Source organism: Eptesicus fuscus, chromosome 23 (assembly GCF_027574615.1).
Source record: "Eptesicus fuscus isolate TK198812 chromosome 23, DD_ASM_mEF_20220401, whole genome shotgun sequence".
NCBI lineage: Eukaryota > Metazoa > Chordata > Mammalia > Chiroptera > Vespertilionidae > Eptesicus > Eptesicus fuscus.
The window spans coordinates 27809283-27828149 of NC_072495.1; the positions used below are offsets into that span (position 1 = coordinate 27809283).

The 18867-nt window shown below is 63.6% G+C and overlaps 1 protein-coding gene across 1 annotated transcript; it reads right to left on the bottom strand.

The window, feature by feature from the left end:
• Positions 1-41: 41 nt before the first annotated feature.
• DHX37 (DEAH-box helicase 37) lies at positions 42-16234 on the bottom strand. The gene is made up of 26 exons (XM_054712701.1): positions 16038-16234; positions 13525-13691; positions 11959-12071; positions 11545-11872; positions 10825-10973; positions 10504-10596; positions 9633-9729; positions 9426-9539; positions 8964-9065; positions 8677-8791; positions 7512-7607; positions 7320-7402; positions 6600-6744; positions 6085-6161; positions 5616-5848; positions 5176-5394; positions 4898-5086; positions 3814-3938; positions 3616-3732; positions 2853-3025; positions 2142-2256; positions 1692-1829; positions 1427-1521; positions 1282-1355; positions 829-926; positions 42-694 (listed from the first exon to the last, which is right to left on the bottom strand). Exons 1-26 carry the CDS (start codon positions 16141-16143, stop codon positions 609-611), a joined length of 3447 nt encoding a protein of 1148 aa, XP_054568676.1. The 5' UTR covers positions 16144-16234; the 3' UTR covers positions 42-608.
• Between the last annotated feature and the right edge of the window lie 2633 nt (positions 16235-18867).

Consider the following 18867-nt stretch of genomic DNA (forward strand, 5'->3'; position numbering starts at 1 on the left):
AAAATATATATTTTTATTGATTTCAGAGAGGAAGGGGGAGAGAGACATCAATGATAAGACAGAATCATCGGTCAGCTGCCTCCTGCACACCCCCTACTGGGGATAGAGCCTGCAACCCGGCCTGTGCCATGTGCTTTGACCGGGAATTGAATCGTGACCTGCAGGTTTACAGCTCGATGCTCAACCAGGAGCCAGGCCGGCTGGGCCACGCCAAGATTTATTACAGAAGGCCCTGACGGGGCTGGCCTTCGGGGACGCCCCTCCGGGTGCCCCCTCTGCAGGAGAGGGTGGGAGCCTGGGCCTGGGAGCCCCCCCGCCACAGACACATCCCCGAGGAGGAAGGAGCTGCAGGCGCCCCGCTCCCAGCGGCTCCGCCCTCCAGCCCGGCGGCTCCGCGGCACCAATGTGGCCCAGGAGACCTTTACCTAGGGGGTCAGGTCAGTGCGAGATGACCCATCGCCCCCCACCCCGTAATGAATAGTAACAGTCGCCCCGGGACAGCCTGCCGGGCGCTGCAGGCCACGTCCAGGCCAGAGGGACGGGTCTGACAGGGGCTGCCGTCCCCCTGGTCCCCAGACCAGTCCTCGGTCCTGCGGCCAGCCATCGGGTCAGCCGTCGGAGGTCGGGGGCCAGGCCTTCTCCACGTCGGCGTGCACGGCCTGCGGGAGCCACTCGCAGTACTCAGCCAGCAGGTCTGCGGGGCGGGGGATGGGGTCAGAGGGGAGGGCGGGGTCAGAGGGCTCTAGGCAGAACCTTTCCAACCCTGGCCCCCTGGCCACCCCCATCCCGTCCCGTCCCACCCCCTTGGCCGGGCTGCCCGGCTCTCACATCTGGGGCTTTTCCTCCAGGCAGCCAGCAGGGCGTCTCGGTTGTCGGCTTTCTCGGCAACCAGGGCTCTAAGGAGACTCTCTGTCCGGGGCTGCAGCCTGCGGGCGGACGTGGGGTGTGGGGTGTCATGCGGCCACAGGCCAGCCCTGTCCAGGAGGGCCCACACCTCATCCCCGCTCCGCCCCACCGCCCACCACTGCACCCTGGCTGCCTCTGACAGCAGGGCAGCCACGTGAAGGCAGAGGCAGAGACGCAGTGATGGGGCCACGAGCCAAGGAATGCTGGGGCCACCAGGTGCCTGTCGAGGCAGGAGGCCTCCCCCGGAGCCTTTGGAGGGGACAGCCCTGAGGTTGTGACTTTCTGGCCTCCAGAACCACGAGAATAGATTTCTGAGGATTTAAGCCACACCAGCTCCCGCCACCACCGGCCCCGGGCGCCCAGGCAAGGCCCTACCTGGCCCACGTCTTCAGCATGGTGCTGGGGCTGGACAGCAGGCAGGCCTGGAAGGAGGCCAGCCTGGGGAAGACCTGGGGAGACCACAGGGTCAGCGGGGGCCCGGCTCCCCGCCCGCCCACGACACAGGAGGAGCGCGGCCTACCTGCCCTTCCAGCAGGAACCGGGCGAAGTGCTTGTAGCGGTCCAGGCCCTCGGGAAAGTCCACCTGCACCGCGGGCAGCGGCCAGCCCACGCGATCTGGAGGGCAGGCGTGAGGGGCCGGTGGAGCCCACGGCCTCCCTAGTCCCTCCCCAGCCCGGGCCCCGCCCCTAGGAGGGACAGGCAGCCTGGGGCGCCCCCCCCCCCGCCCGACACAGGGTGTGAGGCCGCAGGTGCGGGAGCCCAGGCCCCCAGGGAGTCAGACTCACAGAACACGCTGTCGCGGTGACAGAGCACCCGCCCCTTCTCCGGGCAGTAGGCGGGCGGCGGCTCCTCCAGCGGCTTGTTGAACTGGCAGTAGGAGGGCAGCAGCGCCGGGATCCACTGGATCTCCACGGCCGAGACGCCTGCGGGAGGGGGGAGGGGCTGGAGCGATCTCCCCGCCAAGGACCCGGGGCACGGCTCACAGAGCCACAGGGGGCTAGGCTGGGGCCAGCCACAGCTCTGTCTCCTTTCCTTCTTTTTTAAAATTTATTTTATTCATTTCAGAGAGGAAAGGAAAGGGAGAGAGAGAAGCATCAATGATGAGAGAGAATCCTGGACTGGCTGCCCCCTGCACACCCCCTACTGGGGACCAAGCCTGCAACCCAGGCTTGTGCCCTTGACCGGCATCGAACCCGGGACCCTGCAGCCTGCTGAGCGCACCGCTGGGCCGCTACCTTTCATGTACATCTTGGTCGTCTCCACGACCTCCTGGTAGACCACGAAGTCGGGCAGCTCCCTGAAGAGGACGGAGCTGGGGTGGATGAAGACGGGGTCGTCCAGGAGCGGCGTCTGCGGAGAGGGGCGTGGTGAGCCCAGGAGACGCCCGGCGCCCGGTGGGGGAACCCGGGTGCACCCGTCCAAGGGACCAGGGCTCGGCCGTGGAAGCCGCTGACGCACACGGACACGCGCGGCACAGAGAGGCCCCAGGAACGGCCGCGTGTCGTGGGATCCTCTCGCAGGAGCTACGAGGAATAACAACCCACAGACAGAGGCGGAGCCGGTGCGAGAGGAGGAGACGGAGTGGCTGAGCGGGCGCAGGGCTCATTGTGGGGCAACGACAACGCCCTAAAACCACGGTGGTGGGCTGCACGGCTCTGGAATCTCCCAGAAACCACCGAACTGCACACGTGACACTGAACGAGGGGGTCACGGAAATGAAGTCGGGGTGAAGCCAACGCCCAAAGGAAGATGAGACCCCACTGGACACGCCAGCCTGATCCGTGTGGGGCCGTGACCGAGGACGGGCCCACCCAGAGCCCACGGGCCTGCCCCCCCCCCCCGTGTCCTGTCCACGCCCACAGGCCAGGCTGGTGGGAGGGGCTGAGGGAGGAGGCCTGGCCACAGCTGTGGGGTGTTGGGGTCCGCCCCCGCCAGCGGCTGCCCACCTTGTAGGCATTTCTCCACGTGTCGTCCAGCAGGTCCTCGCTCTGCACCCTGCGGGCCAGGTGGTCGCCCAGGCCGGCCGCCACGATCTGCCGCAGGCAGGTCACCTGGCTCTCGGAGGGCGGCTGCATCTTGGGGTCCACGAAGAGCCCGGCGTCGGGGCACACGGCGTTCACTGCGGGGATCGGGGGTGAGGACGTGGGCCTGGGGTGGCGTCGCCCCTCGCACTCAACTCACCGGGCAGCTCCCAGCTCTGCACCTGCCGACCACAGCCCCTCCACACCCGGCCGCCCACCCACCGCTGTCCCCTCAGGACAAACCCCGCCCTCTGTGGGGGCAGAGCGGCCCAGACACAGGCCCGCCCGGCTGCACTGAACTTTCTGGAATGTTCCTCCCGCCTGGAAAGCAGTGGGATCCACGCCAACTGCCTGCTCGCCCACAAGGGGGCGCCGAGCACGGGCCACGGGAGCGGCTGGTCCAGGCCAGAGGCAGGGACCAAGGGTGCCGAGAGGGATGCCACCAAGGAAAGGGCGACGAGGCCCTGCGGGCAGAGGGCCGTGTCCTCAAGGCCCAGAGGCGCCCAGGACTGGCTCTGGGGTCACGAACTATGCTGGCGAGCAGGTGAGTGTGCAAATGCGGAGTCGGTGGATCGCCGGGGAGCGGCTGTACGTGGATAACGTCGCTCAGGACGACTTTAAACCAAGGGGCGCGTTCTCTGCCGGGACGGAGCGTGGACCCGGGAGCCGGGGGGCGGGCGGGGGGTACCTGCGGTGGTCAGCTGGCCCCGCAGACGCCGGATCTCCAGCATGGCCTTGTACCGCAGCCCGTGGGCCTCGCAGAACTGGGGCGAGCAGCCCGCGTACTCGCAGGCCCCCACGGCGCCTGGGGAAGAGGGGCGCTCACTAGCTGTCCCCCCTGGCTGCCCCCTTCCCTCCCCTCCCCTCCCCCGACGTGGGCACTCACCCAGCAGCACCATGAGGTCTCCGAGCTTCAGGGAAGCCCCGCGCCCGGCCCACGCCCTCTTCATCTGCGCCACGCGGGCCCGCTTGCCCTTCAGCGCGGCGAGCTCATCGTCGCTGGCGGCCGGCCTGCAACACAGCGCAGCCCGGTACTGCCCTGGCCCAGGGCGGTGGGGACGGGGGGGGGGGGGGGGGGGGAACAATGCCCGGGGGGGGGGGGGGGCTGACATGATGAAGCCTTAGGCCTCCTGCTCAAAGGACCCCAAATGCACCCCTGGCAGCCGAGATAAACAACAGGCCTGTTCCCAGCCCAGCAGCCGCACGCCTAGAGGTCAGCGTAGACAACCCCGCCCTGGCCGGGGGCTCGCTGGGCTGGGCTGGTCCTGGGCACGGAAAGGTCGCGGGTTCGATTCCCGGTCAGGGCCAGGCCCGGGCTGCGGGCTTGATCCCCAGTGGCGGGCCTGCAGGAGGCAGCCGGTCTGTTTCATTCTCACGTGGATGTTTCTCTCTCCCTCTCCCTCCCCCTCTAAGAAAAAATCCACAACCAACACACTGCTCTTTGAAAAGAGAGAAACAATCCAGCAAAGGGAACACCTGCCGGCTCTGGCCTGTCCGCGGGGCCTGGACGCAGGGACTGCTCTCGGGGTCCCACGCCCGGGAGCATCCCACACGCGGGACGGTCAGGCAGGGCACGAATTCCTTTGCGCCTGGTAACTGACCCCCCTCACGACAACGCAATCACTGTTCACACCGCGCCCCGTGGGCCGAGGGCACGATGAGGCACAGGGAGGCGAAGTCACCCCCCCCCCGCCCCGGGGCCACACAGCCCGGAAGTGGCCGAGGGCGCCTGGACCCGGGGGGTCGGGCCGTGTCTGGGCTCCTCACCTTACGGTGCCCAGGAGCCCTGCCCTCGGCCTCCCGAGGGGTGTCACTAACGAGGTCCCCGGGGCCAGCACTCGGTGGGCCCAGAGGGGAGGCTCCTGGACGAGGCCTCCCGACTGCCAGCTGTTCCCCAGGGGCCGGCTCCGGGCACCTCAGCCATGGCTCCCCGTCAGCCCCCCGAGACCCCCTCCGCCCGGCACCCCCACCTGTCCAGCTCCTCGAACAGCTCCCGGACGGTCATGGCGGCCACGATGGTGATGGCGTAGGGCAGGCAGCCGTCGGGCTGGCTCAGCGCCAGCATCTTGGCGTAGCGGGGCGCCACGGGGAAGGTGGCCATGGTCCGGCCCAGCGCGGTGATGGGGCAGCTCAGGCGGGACCTCTGCAGCTGCTTCATCCTGGGGACGCGGGGCCCCCCACGGGTCAGCTCGGGGGGAGGGGGGAGGGCTGAGCACGCGCGGGGTGGGGCTCCCGGCTCCCCCGCTACCTCTCTGCTCTCGGGGGCGCCTGCAGGGCCCCCAGCGCGACCAGCAGCTCCTCGGCGGCCAGCAGGGCCTCCACGGAGGGCGGCGTGGGGAAGGGGAAGTTGACGACCCTCTCGATGCCGAGCGCCTTCATCTGCAGGACCAGGTCCTCCACCGGCCGCCGCGTGATCTCCGGCGGCGGGAACGGCTCGAAGTCGCTGAACACCGCGGAGGAGTAGAGCCTGGGAGACAGGCCCCGCCGCTCAGACGCAAGAAGACGAGGAGACTCCCGCCGCCGGAACCCCGACTCCCCACAGGGTCCGCCCTGCTCCTGCCTCTTCTCTCGGCGGTGACAGCTGCTTCCCGGGACGGGGAGGTTTGCTGGCAGGTTGGACAGAGCGAGAGCGAGAGAAAAGGAGGGAACGGGCCACTGTGTGCGGGCGGGTGCGGGGCGTGGCCGCACCTGTAGCAGTGCCCCGGCTCCGTCCGGCCGGCTCGGCCTGCCCGCTGGTCGGCAGAGGCCTGGGAGACCCAGGTGACGCGGAAGGAGGACACGCCGGTCACGCGGTCGTAATGCCGCTTCTTGACCTTCCCGCAGTCCACCACGTACTTGACGCCCGGGATGGTGAGGGACGTCTCGGCCACGTTGGTGGCCACCACACACAGCCGGGTCCCCTCGGGGGGCGGCTGGAAGACCTGGGGCGGCAGACAAACCCCGAATCAGGAAGGTGTTCGTGGGGGCAGGGCCGGGCGATGTCTCCCTCCTGGCGAGGCCCCGGCTGTGCAGGCAGGAGATGAGGTGCACGGCCGCCCCTTGCCCCCGCCAGGAGGCTCCTGCGCCCATCGGATGAGCCGCCCGCTCTGCCCCATCTGATGCCTGTAGGGCCCCCCCCCCCCCCACCCCCCGGCTTCGCCCAGCCCCTCCAGCTCACCTGCGCCTGCTTCTCCGGGGACAGCAGCGAGTACAGCGGGAGCACGTGCAGGGGCAGCGAGGCGTCCGGCTGCTCACCTGCGGGAGGCAGAGGCCGCTGGCACCCACGCCCAGGCAGGAGCCGGCCTCCCTGCCCGAGGCCCCTGTGGCAGCCACGCTGCGGGGTGGGGCTCAGCCCTCGGGACCAGCACAGCGGGCAGGGAAACCCCGAGGCTCCCCCTGGCCCCTGCCCGACCCAGATGGGGGCCACCCGCACACTAGGACCTGCTCCCCGGGAGAGCCTGGGCGGGGCCCGCTGGGGAGCCTCGGGCGGCAGGGCGCCGGGCACAGAGGCCCAGCAAGCACGCTCTGGAGTTGCACACGCCTCCCAGCTGGCATGGAGGCCGGGCAGTTTCGGGAGCTCGGGAAACAGCGGGGACAAAGCAGCCGGAGCCCCCAGGTGCTCGGGGCCCCGTGCTCGTCAGGAGCGGAAACACGAGGTCCCGGCCCGAGCCCCCGAGGGAAGGGGGGCCGTACCTCCGTCTGCCCCACCGTCCCCCAGATCCAGGTCCAGGTCGGAGCCCAGCGCCGCCTCCTCCTCGTCCATCTCCGCCTCCCTGTCCTCGTCCCCTTCGCCCGCCGGCAGCACCGAGTAGCTGTCCAGGCTGATCTGCGGCAACGCCTGCGGGAAATGAGACCTCAGGACCCCGGCCGCATGCAGGTGCCGTGTGCAGACATGTGCCGTGTGTAGACGTGTGCCGTATGCAGGCGTGTGCCGTGAGCAGGAGAAACAAGCACAAGGCCCAGCCGACCACCCACCGGCCACCCGCCCTCCTGGTCCCGTTTCCTCTCTAGAACCTGGGAGGCTCGCCGGACCGCGGGCTGTCACACGGAAGCACGGGCCCTGCCTGGCGTGTCATACATGCAGCAGGCGGTTAGTGGTGACTCAGTAAGGACCCTACTGCCCAGGCGCTCAGGGACGGCCTTCTGGAAGCTTCTCCGGGGAACACAGCCCGGGGCCCCTTGACCTTCCAGTCCCAGCCGCCTGCAGCCGCCCCTCCCGACAGGCCCTGCTGGGCCGTGTCCTGGGCTCCGTGCCGTCGGGGATGGCCCAGCAGCCGCAGGCACGATGGAGCCCGAAACGGGCCTAGCGAGGCTTCTGCCTCTTTCACGGAATTCCCCTCCTCACAGCCGTGGGGGGGACGTGGCGGCACCAGGCCCACCGGGCACGTCAGAGCCACAGCCGCCTCCACCTACCGCCGCCTGGGCCTTCCTCGCCCGCGCCCGCGCCTTCTTAAACCTCCTCGTTTCTTCCGCCGCGTCTCCCGGGTCTTCGTTCTCTGGAAGAGGCGGGAGGTGAGGGAGGGCCGTCCCGTGGCCGGGCCGGGAGGCGGGGGAAGCAGCAGCCTCGCCCGGGGAGCGGGCTCCGAGGCCCCGCCGGCTGGTTACCTGGCGGCCTGCGCCGGACGTGCGGGAAGGCCCTCCGCAGCCTGCGACACAGCGCGTGCACCTCGGCCTGCCCCGTCAGGAACACCAGGATGCCGCCTGCGGGGAGAGGCCCGTGACCGCTGCTCCACGGCCAACAGACGTCGCCCCGCCCGGCGGCCCAGCCCTGCTCCGAGCGAGCCGGGCACAAGTGGGAGCTGGTAAACCGGGACTCACCGACGGGCGCCCAGCAGCCACCCCCAGGCCGAGGGCACGAGGACTAGGATTCCTCGGTCACCGTCCCACCCGCCGCCCACGAAAGTCACGTGAGACGCCCAGAACAGGTGAGCCCAGAGCCAGGGCAGGCCACAGGAGCACCCGCATCGGGGGAAGAACCGAACCAGCGCCCCGGGACCTGGGGTCCAGGGTGACGCTCAGCGGGGCACACCGTCTCCTGTCCTGTCTGGGGCACCGGTGCCAACGGACGGACACCTGCCCGGGCCCCTGCTTATCAGACGGGGACAGGAGCCCCATCAGTCACCGAGGCTGCGATGCTTTTGGGGGACTGGGCAGTGCAGGGGCTGTGAGCCCTCTGCAGCCAGTGAGGAAACTGAGGCGCAGCAGGAGCAAGTAAGCACCTGAGCCTCTGGGGAGGGCGAGCCCTCAGGCCTGGAGGGGGGACCGGCCTGCACCGGGGGCTACTCCTGTGGGGGGGCCTCTCCTGGGGGGCCCTCTCCTGGGGGGGGCCTCTCCTGGGGGGCCCTCTCCTGTGGGGCCCTCTCCTGGGGGGCCCTCTCCTGGGGGGCCTCTCCTGGGGGGGGGCCTCTCCTGTGGGGGGCCTCTCCTGTGGGGGGCCTCTCCTGGGGGGGGCTCTCCTGGGGGAGGGCCTCTCCTGGGGGGCCCTCTCCTGGGGGGCCTCTCCTGGGGGGGGGCCTCTCCTGTGGGGGGCCTCTCCTGTGGGGGGCCTCTCCTGGGGGGGGCTCTCCTGGGGGAGGGCCTCTCCTGGGGGAGGGCCTCTCCTGGGGGGCCTCTCCTGGGGGGCCTCTCCTGTGGGGGGGCTCTCCTGGGGGGGGCCTCTCCTGGGGGGGGCTCTCCTGGGGGAGGGCCTCTCCTGTGGGGCCTCTCCTGTGGGGGGGCCTCTCCTGGGGGGCCCTCTCCTGGGGGGGGGGGCTCTCCTGTGGGGCCTCACCCGCGGGCAGCATGCGGTGGATCTTGCACACCTTCCGGAAGCACTCGCCGCTGTAGTCCTCGAGCGGCGTCCGCTTGTTGAAGTGCACCGTCACTGGGAACTGCCGGGACTCCACCTGCGGCGGGCGTGACGGACGCCCGTGGGCCCCGCTTCAGCCCGGCTCGCCCGCCCCTCCTGGGCGCCCCCACCCGCCAGGTCTCCGTGCGGGGCCAGGGAACCTCCGGGACACTCGCTGCCCACGAGGACAGGCCCGCCTCCCCGCCACCAGAGACCCCGGCCGGCGGCACCTTGACGACCGGGGGCGGCACGGGGAAGAGCCGCCGGTTCTGCGTGAAGTCCTCCACCCGCAGCGTGGCCGACATGATGAGCAGCTTCAGCGGCAGGAGCCTCTGCGAGCGACAGGCTGGGTGACCCAGGGCACCGGGCGGGGACACCGCGGCCCCTCCAGCCTCGGCCTCGGCCTGTTCTGGTGGCCGAAGACCCAGCCAAAGGGGGAGACGGGAGCCGACAGCAGGACCCGCCCTCCCAGGCGGCGGCTCCTGAAAGGGGGTCCTTAACTGCCCGAGGCCGGACCCGGGCTCCACGGGCGCCCCCAGGGGCTGCGACACCCACACCCACGGTCCAGCGGGTGGGGAGGTGTGGTCAGAGCCGGGCCGCAGCAGCCGGTGCAGATGGAGCCCCAGCCCCACCGCCGGGGGGGGGGGGCCCTGGCCCTGGGACGAGGGGGCTCCCGCACCCCTGCCGCCCACCTTGGCCCGGAGGGAGACGATGCGGGACAGGAGGCCGATGAGGATGTCCGTGTACACGCTGCGCTCGTGGGCCTCGTCGATGATCAGCACCTTGTACTTGCGCAGTAGGAAGTCCTGCGGGGAGGCCGGCGTGAGGTGACACCGAGCCGCCCCCCCCCCCCCGCCCCCAGCCCCCTCCGGGCCTTTGGGGAGGTCAGAGCGACCCACCTGCTGGATTTCCTTGAGCAGCACGCCGTCCGTCATGAACTTGATTTTGGTCTCTTCCGTCACGTTCCCTTCGTAGCGGATCTGGTAGGAGACGACCCTACGGGGGCAAGCAGGAGCGTCCCCCGAGGTCCCGCGGGCGGGGGCCGCGCCAAGGCGGGCGGCGGGGAGGCCTGGCCCCAGAGGGCAGGCGGCAAGGGCAGGGCCCTCGGCAAGATCCTGACACCCATCGGCGGCCTCCTGCTCGCCCCTCGGGGATGGAGCCCGCAGCCTGGCCATGTGCCCTGACGGAATCGAACTGTGACCTCCTGGTTCACGGGCGGATGCTCCACCGCTGAGCCACACAGGCCGGTGAGGCTCGTGATTTCCACGGTGGGCAGCTTCTTTACTTATTTAAGTTTTATTCAAAGCAGACGATAGGAATCCAATATTTTGTTTGTCTGTTAACCTCACGTGAGGATATTTTCCGTTGACTTTTAGAGACACGTCAATTGGCTGCCTGACCAGGGCGGGGCAGGGATGAGGTACATGCCCTTGACTGGCATCGAACCCGGGACCCTTCAGTCCATGGGCTGACGCTTTATCAACTGGGCCACATCGGCCGAGGCTCAACAGGCTCCATCTGCCCCTCGGGACACGGCGTGTACGTGAGCCCGCGGCCCTGCCCAGGAGGGTCCCACCGCCCGCGGTGAGAAACCCTTCCCTCCCACATAAGGAGACCCTGTGCTCAGACACAGAAGTGACGCCCCCGCCCAGCGCCCTCGGGATGGACGAGGGCCCGCGGGCCCGCAACGCTGCTCAGAGCCTCCCACACGGCTGACCCTGGGCAAGGCCAGGGGACACCCCCCTCCCCCCCCGGAGGCCCAGCCCTCACCGTGGCGACAGGTTCATCTCCTTGGCCACTCGCTGGGACATGGCCACGGCGGCCACTCGGCGGGGCTCCGTGACGCCGATGATGCAGCCATCGCTGGGGGAGGGAGGACACAGCGCCGGGGACTGATCTCAGCGCTTCACCCCGAGTCAGTCACTTCACGGACGTGACAACCGTGGGAACGGGGTGCACGGACAGCCCCCTCTCACAGCTAGGGAGACGGAGGCCCAGAGACAGCCGACAGCCCACCCAGAGCCACACAGCGGTGACCGGCGGGGCCAGGACCCTTTCGGGGACAACGTCTCCACCGCCCCCGGGCCCCACCTGCTGTATCCGGCCTCGTAGAGGAACTGCGGCACCTGCGTGGTCTTCCCGCTGCCCGTCTCCCCGCACACGATGACGATGGGGTGCTCGGCCACCGCCTCCATGATCACTTGCTCTTCGGAGAGAATCGGGAGCCTCAGGCGCTCCTCCTGCAGAGGGAGAGGTCAGCGGGGGGAGCCCCGCAGACGGCAGAGGGGACAGTCTACGTAGGGCAACGTGGTCTCTCTAAAGGTGGGGGGCCCGGCTGGTGTGGCTCAGTGGGAGAGCGTCGACCTAGGAACCAGGAAGTCATGGTTCGATTCCCGGTCAGGGCACATGCCCCTGGGTTGCAGGCTCCATCCCCAGTGTGGGGCGTGCAGGAGGCAGCTGATCAATGATTCTCATCATTGATGTTTCTATCTCTTTCTTCCTCTCCCTAATCAATTTTAAAAAAAGTGGGCTGTGTTCAGACTCGGGGACCATGCATGTCTGTGGGTGAGTGGAAGCCTGGACCCTGCCAGGGGGGAGGGGACAGAGAGGCGAGCAGGGACCTGCAGAAGGCGAGGTCCGTGTCCTCGGGGACAGCCTGGCCGGAGCAGGCAGCCCCGGGACGGAGCGCAGCCGTCACTGGTGGGAGCGGGCAGCGGGCACCGGCGTGAGGCGGCCTGCCCGTCCCAGGGGCGCCCTGTCCCAATGCTCGAACCCTCACGGCGTGGCCTCATCAGGCACCGGGGCACGAACCTGCATTTCCGGGGAGCGGTGGACGGGGATGAAGACGGCAGGCTTCGCGGGGGGCCTGGGCAGGGAGGGGGCCGCCGCCGGAGGAGCAGGGGGAGTGCTGGGCTCCGGGCCCTCCCCCGCGTCCCCTGGCGGGGCAGGCGGCGGAGGCAGGGCCGCCATCCCGGCACCCGCCTCCACCAGCTCGGCGTCCGGGGCCTCATCCGGCTCCGACTCCACCGAGGACTCGGACTCGGACTCGTCCTCCGCCTCCTGCAGCCGTCGCTTGCGGTGGGCCCCGCTGAGGCTGCTGACCTTCTCCGGACGCGGGGCCGCGGCCTCAGTGGCCTTCCTGCCGGGAGAGCCGGGAGTCAGACGCCCGGCAGGACCCGCCACCTGGGCGGGCGGGGGGGGCTGCCGCGGGGCCGGCCGACTCACCCCCTGGTGTGGTACAGGCGGTCCCCGGTGCCCAGCCTGGACGTGGTGAAGTAGAGCCGCAGCTCCGCCGCCGACACCTGCACCTCGCTCAGCTTCTGCAGCATCTGGGTGCGCTGCGGGCGGACACACTGGGGTTAGCCACGGGGGCGTCAGCCACGGGGGCGTCAGCCACGGGGAGCATCAGCCCCAGGGGCGTCAGCCACGGGGAGCGTCAGCCACGGGGGCGTCAGCCACGGGGGCGTCAGCCACGGGGAGCATCAGCCCCAGGGGCGTCAGCCACGGGGAGCGTCACAGCCTCTTCCCAGGGAGGTGACTCTCCCCGTAGGGGCTCCGCATGCCGGCACCCTGTTTATTTATATGCACGTATGTATTTTTAACGTGTTTTTTATTGATTTTAGAGAGAGAGGAAGGAAAAAAAGAGAGGAAAGGAGACAGAAACAGCGATGGAACATCGATTGGCTGCCTCCGGGATGCCCCCCCCCCCCCCCCGTGAGGATCCACCCCACAATCCCACCACGTGCCCTGAGGGGAATCAAACTGGCGACCTCTTGGTTCACAGGTTGACACCCAACCACTGAGCCACACTGGCTGGGCGATTTTTTATTTTTTTATTTATTTATTTTTAAAATACGTTTTTATTGATTTACGAGAGGAAGGGAGAGGGAGAGAGAGAGAGAGAGAGAGAGAAACAATGATGAGAGAGAATCATGGACCGGCTGCCTCCTGCACGCCCCGCACTGGGGATGCAGCCAGCAACCAGGGCCTGTGCCCTTGACCGGGAATCGAACTGTGACCTCCTGGTTCCTAGGTCGATGCTCAACCCCTGAGCCATGCCGGCTGGTCGACTTTTAGAATTTTAAAGATTTATCTTTATTGTTGAAAGTATTACAGATATCCCCCTTTTAACTCTCCTGGCCCCCCTCGGCCCGCCCCGGCCCTCCCCACACTCCTGTCTGTGCCCATGGGCTCTGTACGTGAGTTCTCTGGTTACCGCTTCCCCTCCGGCCCCTCACGCCACAGCCTTTCCAGACGGCAGCTGCACTGCTAGGTTCTTAAGCCAACAGATGCGTGTGCTGTGTCCCCGCTGCGGAGTGTGGGGCTGGGCCCACAAGACTCTCCCCGCACCACCGTCACGGCAGCGAGCACACCACTGGCGTCTTTCTCCCGGTGAGCAACTCGTGAGGTTTTGCTTTACCGTTCTTGAAATCATACGTACTCCCTATGTGCCTGTACATACCTTTCACCATCGATAAGAGAGAAAAACGAGGTACAGGACAGCGGGGGGGGGGGGGGGGGAGTGCCACGCAGGGTTTTACAGGGACGCGTGCTCTGGGGAATGCGTGTCAGTGCCGCTAAGGGAAGGCCCGTGTGGCCCCAGCTGGAGACACAGTGCCCTTGTGGTGACCTTGACAGAGAGTTAACGGTGAATCGGCAGGGCCTTGAGATCGGGGTTTCTCAGTCTCTCCCCGTACCCGGCATTTCGGACTGAGACCCCACCCCCCACCCCAACCCCCCGTCTCTCTGTAGGCTGGAGAGCCGGGTTCAGACCCCACGGAGCGGGCGTACCTCGCTCTTTTTCTCCTTCTGTTCCAAGACTCTCTGCAGCGCTTTCCGCTCCTTCTTGGTCAGCGGCCTCTTGGCCTTCGGCGGCGGCGGGGCCTGGGTCTTCCGCTTCCTCCTCCCCGGCAGGACCAGGGCGTTGCTGGCATCGACGCCTTTCAACGTGTCCCGATCTGAAACGCCGCGTGTGTGTGACCCACGGCCCCAGGGCCAGCGAGTTCACATGCCGGCAGTACCCAGGGTTCCCCATTAATGCTGGTTTCCTCTGGGGACCCCCCGTCACCCCGCCTGTGAGCCCCCTGAACGCTCACACAGGACCGGGGGTGCGGGCCCAGCCGGTCCTGCGTCCACTCAACTCATCCACCCAGCACGTGCCATGGGTCCGGCTCTGCTGTGAGCCAGGGTGCCCCATCCCAGTGTGAGTGGGGGGCGAGGAAACGGGGTGAGTACCAGTGTGTCCCTCGGAACTGGGGCCTGCTCTCAGCGGGTCTGTGAGATCAAAACTATTCTTTTATTTTACTGATTTTTTTACAGAAAGGAAGGGAGAGAGATAGGGAGTTAGAAACATCCATGAGAGAGAAACATCGACCAGCTGCCTCCTGCACACCTCCTACTAGGGATGTGCCCACAACCAAGGTACATGCCCTTGACCGGAATCGAACCTGGGACCCTTCAGTCCACAGGCCGACGCTCTATCCACTGAGCCAAACCGGTTAGGGCTCAAAACTATTCTTGTAATAATATTATGAGGCACCAAGCGTGTGACATATCTACTTATTTATTTTTATTCAAATATATTTTTAAGTGATTTCCGAGAGGAAAGAGAGGGAGAGAGAAACGTCAATGATGAGAGAGAATCATTGATCAGCTTCCTCCTGCACGCCCCCACCGGGGACCAACCTCTCAACCCGGGTACGTGCCCTAACTGGGAATCAAACTATGACCTCCTGGTTCACAGGTCAATGCTCAACCACTGAGCCACTCCGGCAGGGGCCCTGTGCCCATTTTTAAATTTCATCTCCACTCAGCCATCCTGGCCACCTTCAGGTCTTCATTCAATGCTCTCTCTCTCTCAGCAAGCCTTCCCCATCCACCCTATGCACCATCACAGCTCACCCACCACCTCTCTGCTCTGCCTCCTCCGTACTTGTGTCCACACCACGTTCTGTATGTTTTACCTGTTTGTCTTTGCTGTCTCCTCCCAGGAGCTGCTAACCTCACTAAGGCAGGGATTTTTAATTTTTCTTAAGCCTCTTTTTTTTTTTTTTGTCTCCTCTCCAGCGTCTAGGGCAGTGGTTCTCAACCTTCCTAACGCCGCGGCCCTTTAATACAGTTCCTCGTGTTGTGGTGACCCCCAACCATAACATTATTTTTGTTGCTACTTTGTAACTGTCATTTTGCCGCTGTTATGAATCGTCACGTAAATATCTGTGTTTTCCGATGGTCTTAGGCGACCCCTGTGAAAGGGTCGTTCGACCCCCAAAGGGGTCACGACCCACAGGTTGGGAACCTTGAGAACCGCTGGTCTAGGGGTTCCTGGCACTTGGTAGGCGCTCCTACTAAAAGGAGTGCCAAGCTGCCCTGGAGCTGAGCAGGAGGGTCTGGGCTCAAAATACGAATCGAGGGCAAGGAGCTTCCATAAACGGAGCCACCAGGACAAACGAACTTACTTTCTCACCCAAATTCCCCTGTGATATTAGGGGAGAGAAACCCAGGTATTGTCCCACATCCAGTTACATCAGCCTGTCACCCAGCCGGTGTGGCTCAGTGGTTGAGCGTGGACCAACGAACCAGGAGGTCACAGTTCCATCCCCGGCCAGGCCAGGGCACAGGCCCGGGTTGCGGGCTCCATCCCCAGTGGGGGGCGTGCAGGAGGCAGCCGGTCCCTGATGCTCATCATGGATGTTTCCATCTCTCTCTCCCTCTCCCTCCCTCTCTCTGAAATCAATACAAACATATAAAAAACTCAGACTGTCACTTATAAGTATATGTCTAGTGAGACATGATCTCACTCATTTAGGGGAAATGATGAACAACATAGACTGATGAACAAGAACAGAACCAGAAACAAGGAGGCATCGATCGGACTATCCGGCCTTAGAGGGCGGATAGGGGAGGGTGGGGGGAGGGGGGAGAGAGCAACCAAAGGACTTGTGTGCATGCATATGAGCCTAACCAATGGTTAAGTTCAACAGGGGGTTGGGGCATCCGTGGGGAGGGGTGTGGGATGGGAATGGGGGGATGAGGACAAATATGTGACACCTTAATCAATAAAGAAATTAAAAAAAAAAAGATATCAACCTCTGCAAAAAAAACCAGAACTTTAAAAAAAAAAAAAAAAAACTCAGACTGTCACTGTGCCCCCTTCTTTGGATCATAGAGGGGAGCTCTCTGACCCCCCACCCCTGCCCCAGGGTGGCGAGGGCAGGGCGTGGTCCAGAGCCCTGGGGCTCCCATTGGCCTGCCCTGACCCCCCAGGCCTGGGCCCTTCCCCCAAACCCAGCCCCCCGACGCCTTACCCTCCAATTCCAGCAGCACCGGCGGCGGCTCCGGAGGGCCCTTCGAGGGGCCGGGGGCCGCCTGCTGGCGCCCCTTGACGTTGTACCGCCGGCGCAGCTTCCCCATGGCGCCCCGACACCGCTCAGCCCCGGCGCGGACGCCGGCAGCGCAGCCCCGAGCCCAGCCCACGTGGGTTCCTGCACTACCGCTCCGGAAGGAAAACTTCCGGGTTGTGTTCTCGCGAGAACTGGGACTAACCGGACTGCCGAGGGGCGGGGCCGGAGGCGGGGCTAAAGAGGGAAGGCGGGGCCAATGTCGAGGAGGCCCAGTTTAGACCCATTACGCAGCGCCCTCGGAAATAATACTTTTTCCGAATCCCGCAATTATCTTGCAAAAAGAACGGTAATATCGTGTCGCCTTTTTTTTCTGTTAAAAGCGTTAACCCATTAAAGGCAAACATTGAAATCATATCATTAAAAAAAAGGTGAAGACACCAGGAGTTATTTTAGACATTTAGAAAAAATAAAGTTATTTATTTATTTATTTTAATATATTTTATTGATTTTTTTACAGAGAGGAAGAGAGAGGGATAGAGAGTTAGAAACATCGATGAGAGAGACACATCGATCAGCCTCCTCCTGCACACCCCCCACTGGGTATGTGCCTGCAACCAAGGTACATGCCCTTGACCGGAATCGAACCTGGGACCCTTCAGTCCGCAGGCCGACGCTCTATCCACTGAGCCACACCGGCTTCAGCATAAAGTTATTTTTTAAGAATATATTTTTATTGTTTTTTTTTAGAGAGAGGGAGGGAGGGAGAGGGATAGAGAGACAGAAACATTGATGAGAGAGGAACATCATCAATGGACTGCCTCCTGCACGGTCCCTACTGGGGATCGAGCCTGCAACCGAGGTAGGTGCCCTTGACTGGAATCGAGGCTTGGACCCTTCCGTCTGCAGGAGGACACTCTATCCACTGAGCCCAAACCAGCGAGGGTAAGGATAAAGTTACTAGTATTTTTTAAGACTGTCCCAGGAAGAACATTTGAAGATTCTAGAATGCAGAGTACGTGAGCAATAAATAGTTGTTGAATGTAGGAATGAATAGTTGTTGAATGTAGGAATGAATGAATGAAGAGTGTGACTAGATTTGGATCAACTTCCCTTCTCCCACCCCCGCCCCCAAGACCAGAACAGACCCCCACAAACGCACAAGTGATGCAGGAGGATTTGGGGGCACAGGAACATTTTAAGAAGTTATATATGACTTTAAATGGATTTTTGAAAAAAACATAACTGGCATATGAAATCTATGTTTTCATAGTGTAGATTGTAGCAACCAAGTTTCTTTTAAAAAAATATATATATTTTGTTGATTTTTTTACAGAGAGGAAGGGAGAGGGATAGAGAGTTAGAAACATCGATGGGAGAGAAACATCGACCAGCTGCCTCCTGCACACCTCCTACTGGGGATGTGCCCGCAACCAAGGTACATGCCCTTGACCTGAATTGAACCTGGGACCCTTCAGTCCACAGGCTGACGCTCTATCCACTGAGCCAAACCAGTCAGGGCCGGAGTTTCTTTAAATACATATATTTCCTTAAATAAAAAGTGTCGCCGAAACCGGTTTGGCTCAGTGGATAGAGCGTCGGCCTGCGGACTGAGGGGTCCTGGGTTCGATTCCGGTCAAGGCATGTACCTTGGTTGCGGGCACATCCCCAGTAGGGGGTGTGCAGGAGGCAGCTGATCAATGTTTCTCTCTCATCGATGTTTCTGGCTCTCTATCTCTCTCCCTTCCTCTCTGTAAAAAATCAATAAAATATATTTAAAAAAAAAAAAAAAAAGTGTCCACTTAAAAATTAGGAAGTAGGCAATAGCACATGTCCCTAAAATATTGTACACCCAAAGGTTACCTTCCGGAGAGTTCAAGAACGTTCTGTAATGCAAGAAGGGGTGAATCTCATAAACGTAACGCTGAACCAAGGAGGCCAGTCAGGAAAGAGCCTATGCTGGGACCCCATTTACATCAAGTTCAACAGCAGGCCAAATGAACCCCCTATATATTTTTAAAATACATTTTATTGATTTTTTACAGAGAGGAAGAGAGTTAGATCAGCTGCCTCCTGCACACCTCCTTCTGGGGATGTGCCGGCAACCAAGGTACATGCCCTTGACCGGCATCGAACCTGGGACCCTTCAGTCCGCAGGCCGACGCTCTATCCACCGAGCCAAACCAGGGCAACCCCCTACGTCAGGCGTCCTCAAACTGCGGGCCACATGCGGGTGTTTTTGCCGTTTTGTTTTTTTACTTCAAAATAAGATATGTGCAGTGTGCATAGGAATTTGTTCATAGTTTTTTGTGTTTTTTTAAACTATAGTCCGGCCCTCCACCGGTCTGAGGGACAGTGAACTGGCCCCCTGTTTAAAAAGTGTGAGGACCCCTGCCTACGTTTTTGGAGGGTGTCACAGCCAATGGCAAAGGCCCACAGGCGCCCTCGGGGAAGGGGCCGATGTCCCGTTGCTCCAGATGCGTGCTGGTTGCCCATGGGTCTGCTCCAATGAACACGTGTACTTTTAAAAAAGGCCAACTTGCCGAAGCCGGTGTGGCTCAGTGGATAGAGCGTCGGCCTGCGGACTCAAGGGTCCCAGGTTCGATTCCGGTCAAGGGCTTGTGCCTTGGGTGCGGGCACATCCCCAGTGGGGGGTGTGCAGGAGGCAGCTGATCGATGTTTCTCTCTCATGGATGTTTCTAACTCTCTATTCCCTCTCTCTTCCTCTCTGTAAAAAATCAATAAAAAATATTTTTTAAAAAAAAAAAGGCCAACTCTACGGCCAATGAATACATGG

Excerpts from the sequence above, each read along its gene's own strand:
- DHX37 (XM_054712701.1), bottom strand. The coding sequence starts at position 16,143 with ATGGGGAAGCTGCGCCGGCGGTACAACGTCAAGGGGCGCCAGCAGGCG. Across the intron at positions 10,974-11,544 it reads ACCGCTCCCCGGAAATGCAG|GAGGAGCGCCTGAGGCTCCC; the intron begins GTTCGTGCCCCG and ends CTCCCTCTGCAG. Across the intron at positions 7,608-8,676 it reads CCACCGCATGCTGCCCGCGG|GCGGCATCCTGGTGTTCCTG; the intron begins GTGAGGCCCCAC and ends CTCTCCCCGCAG.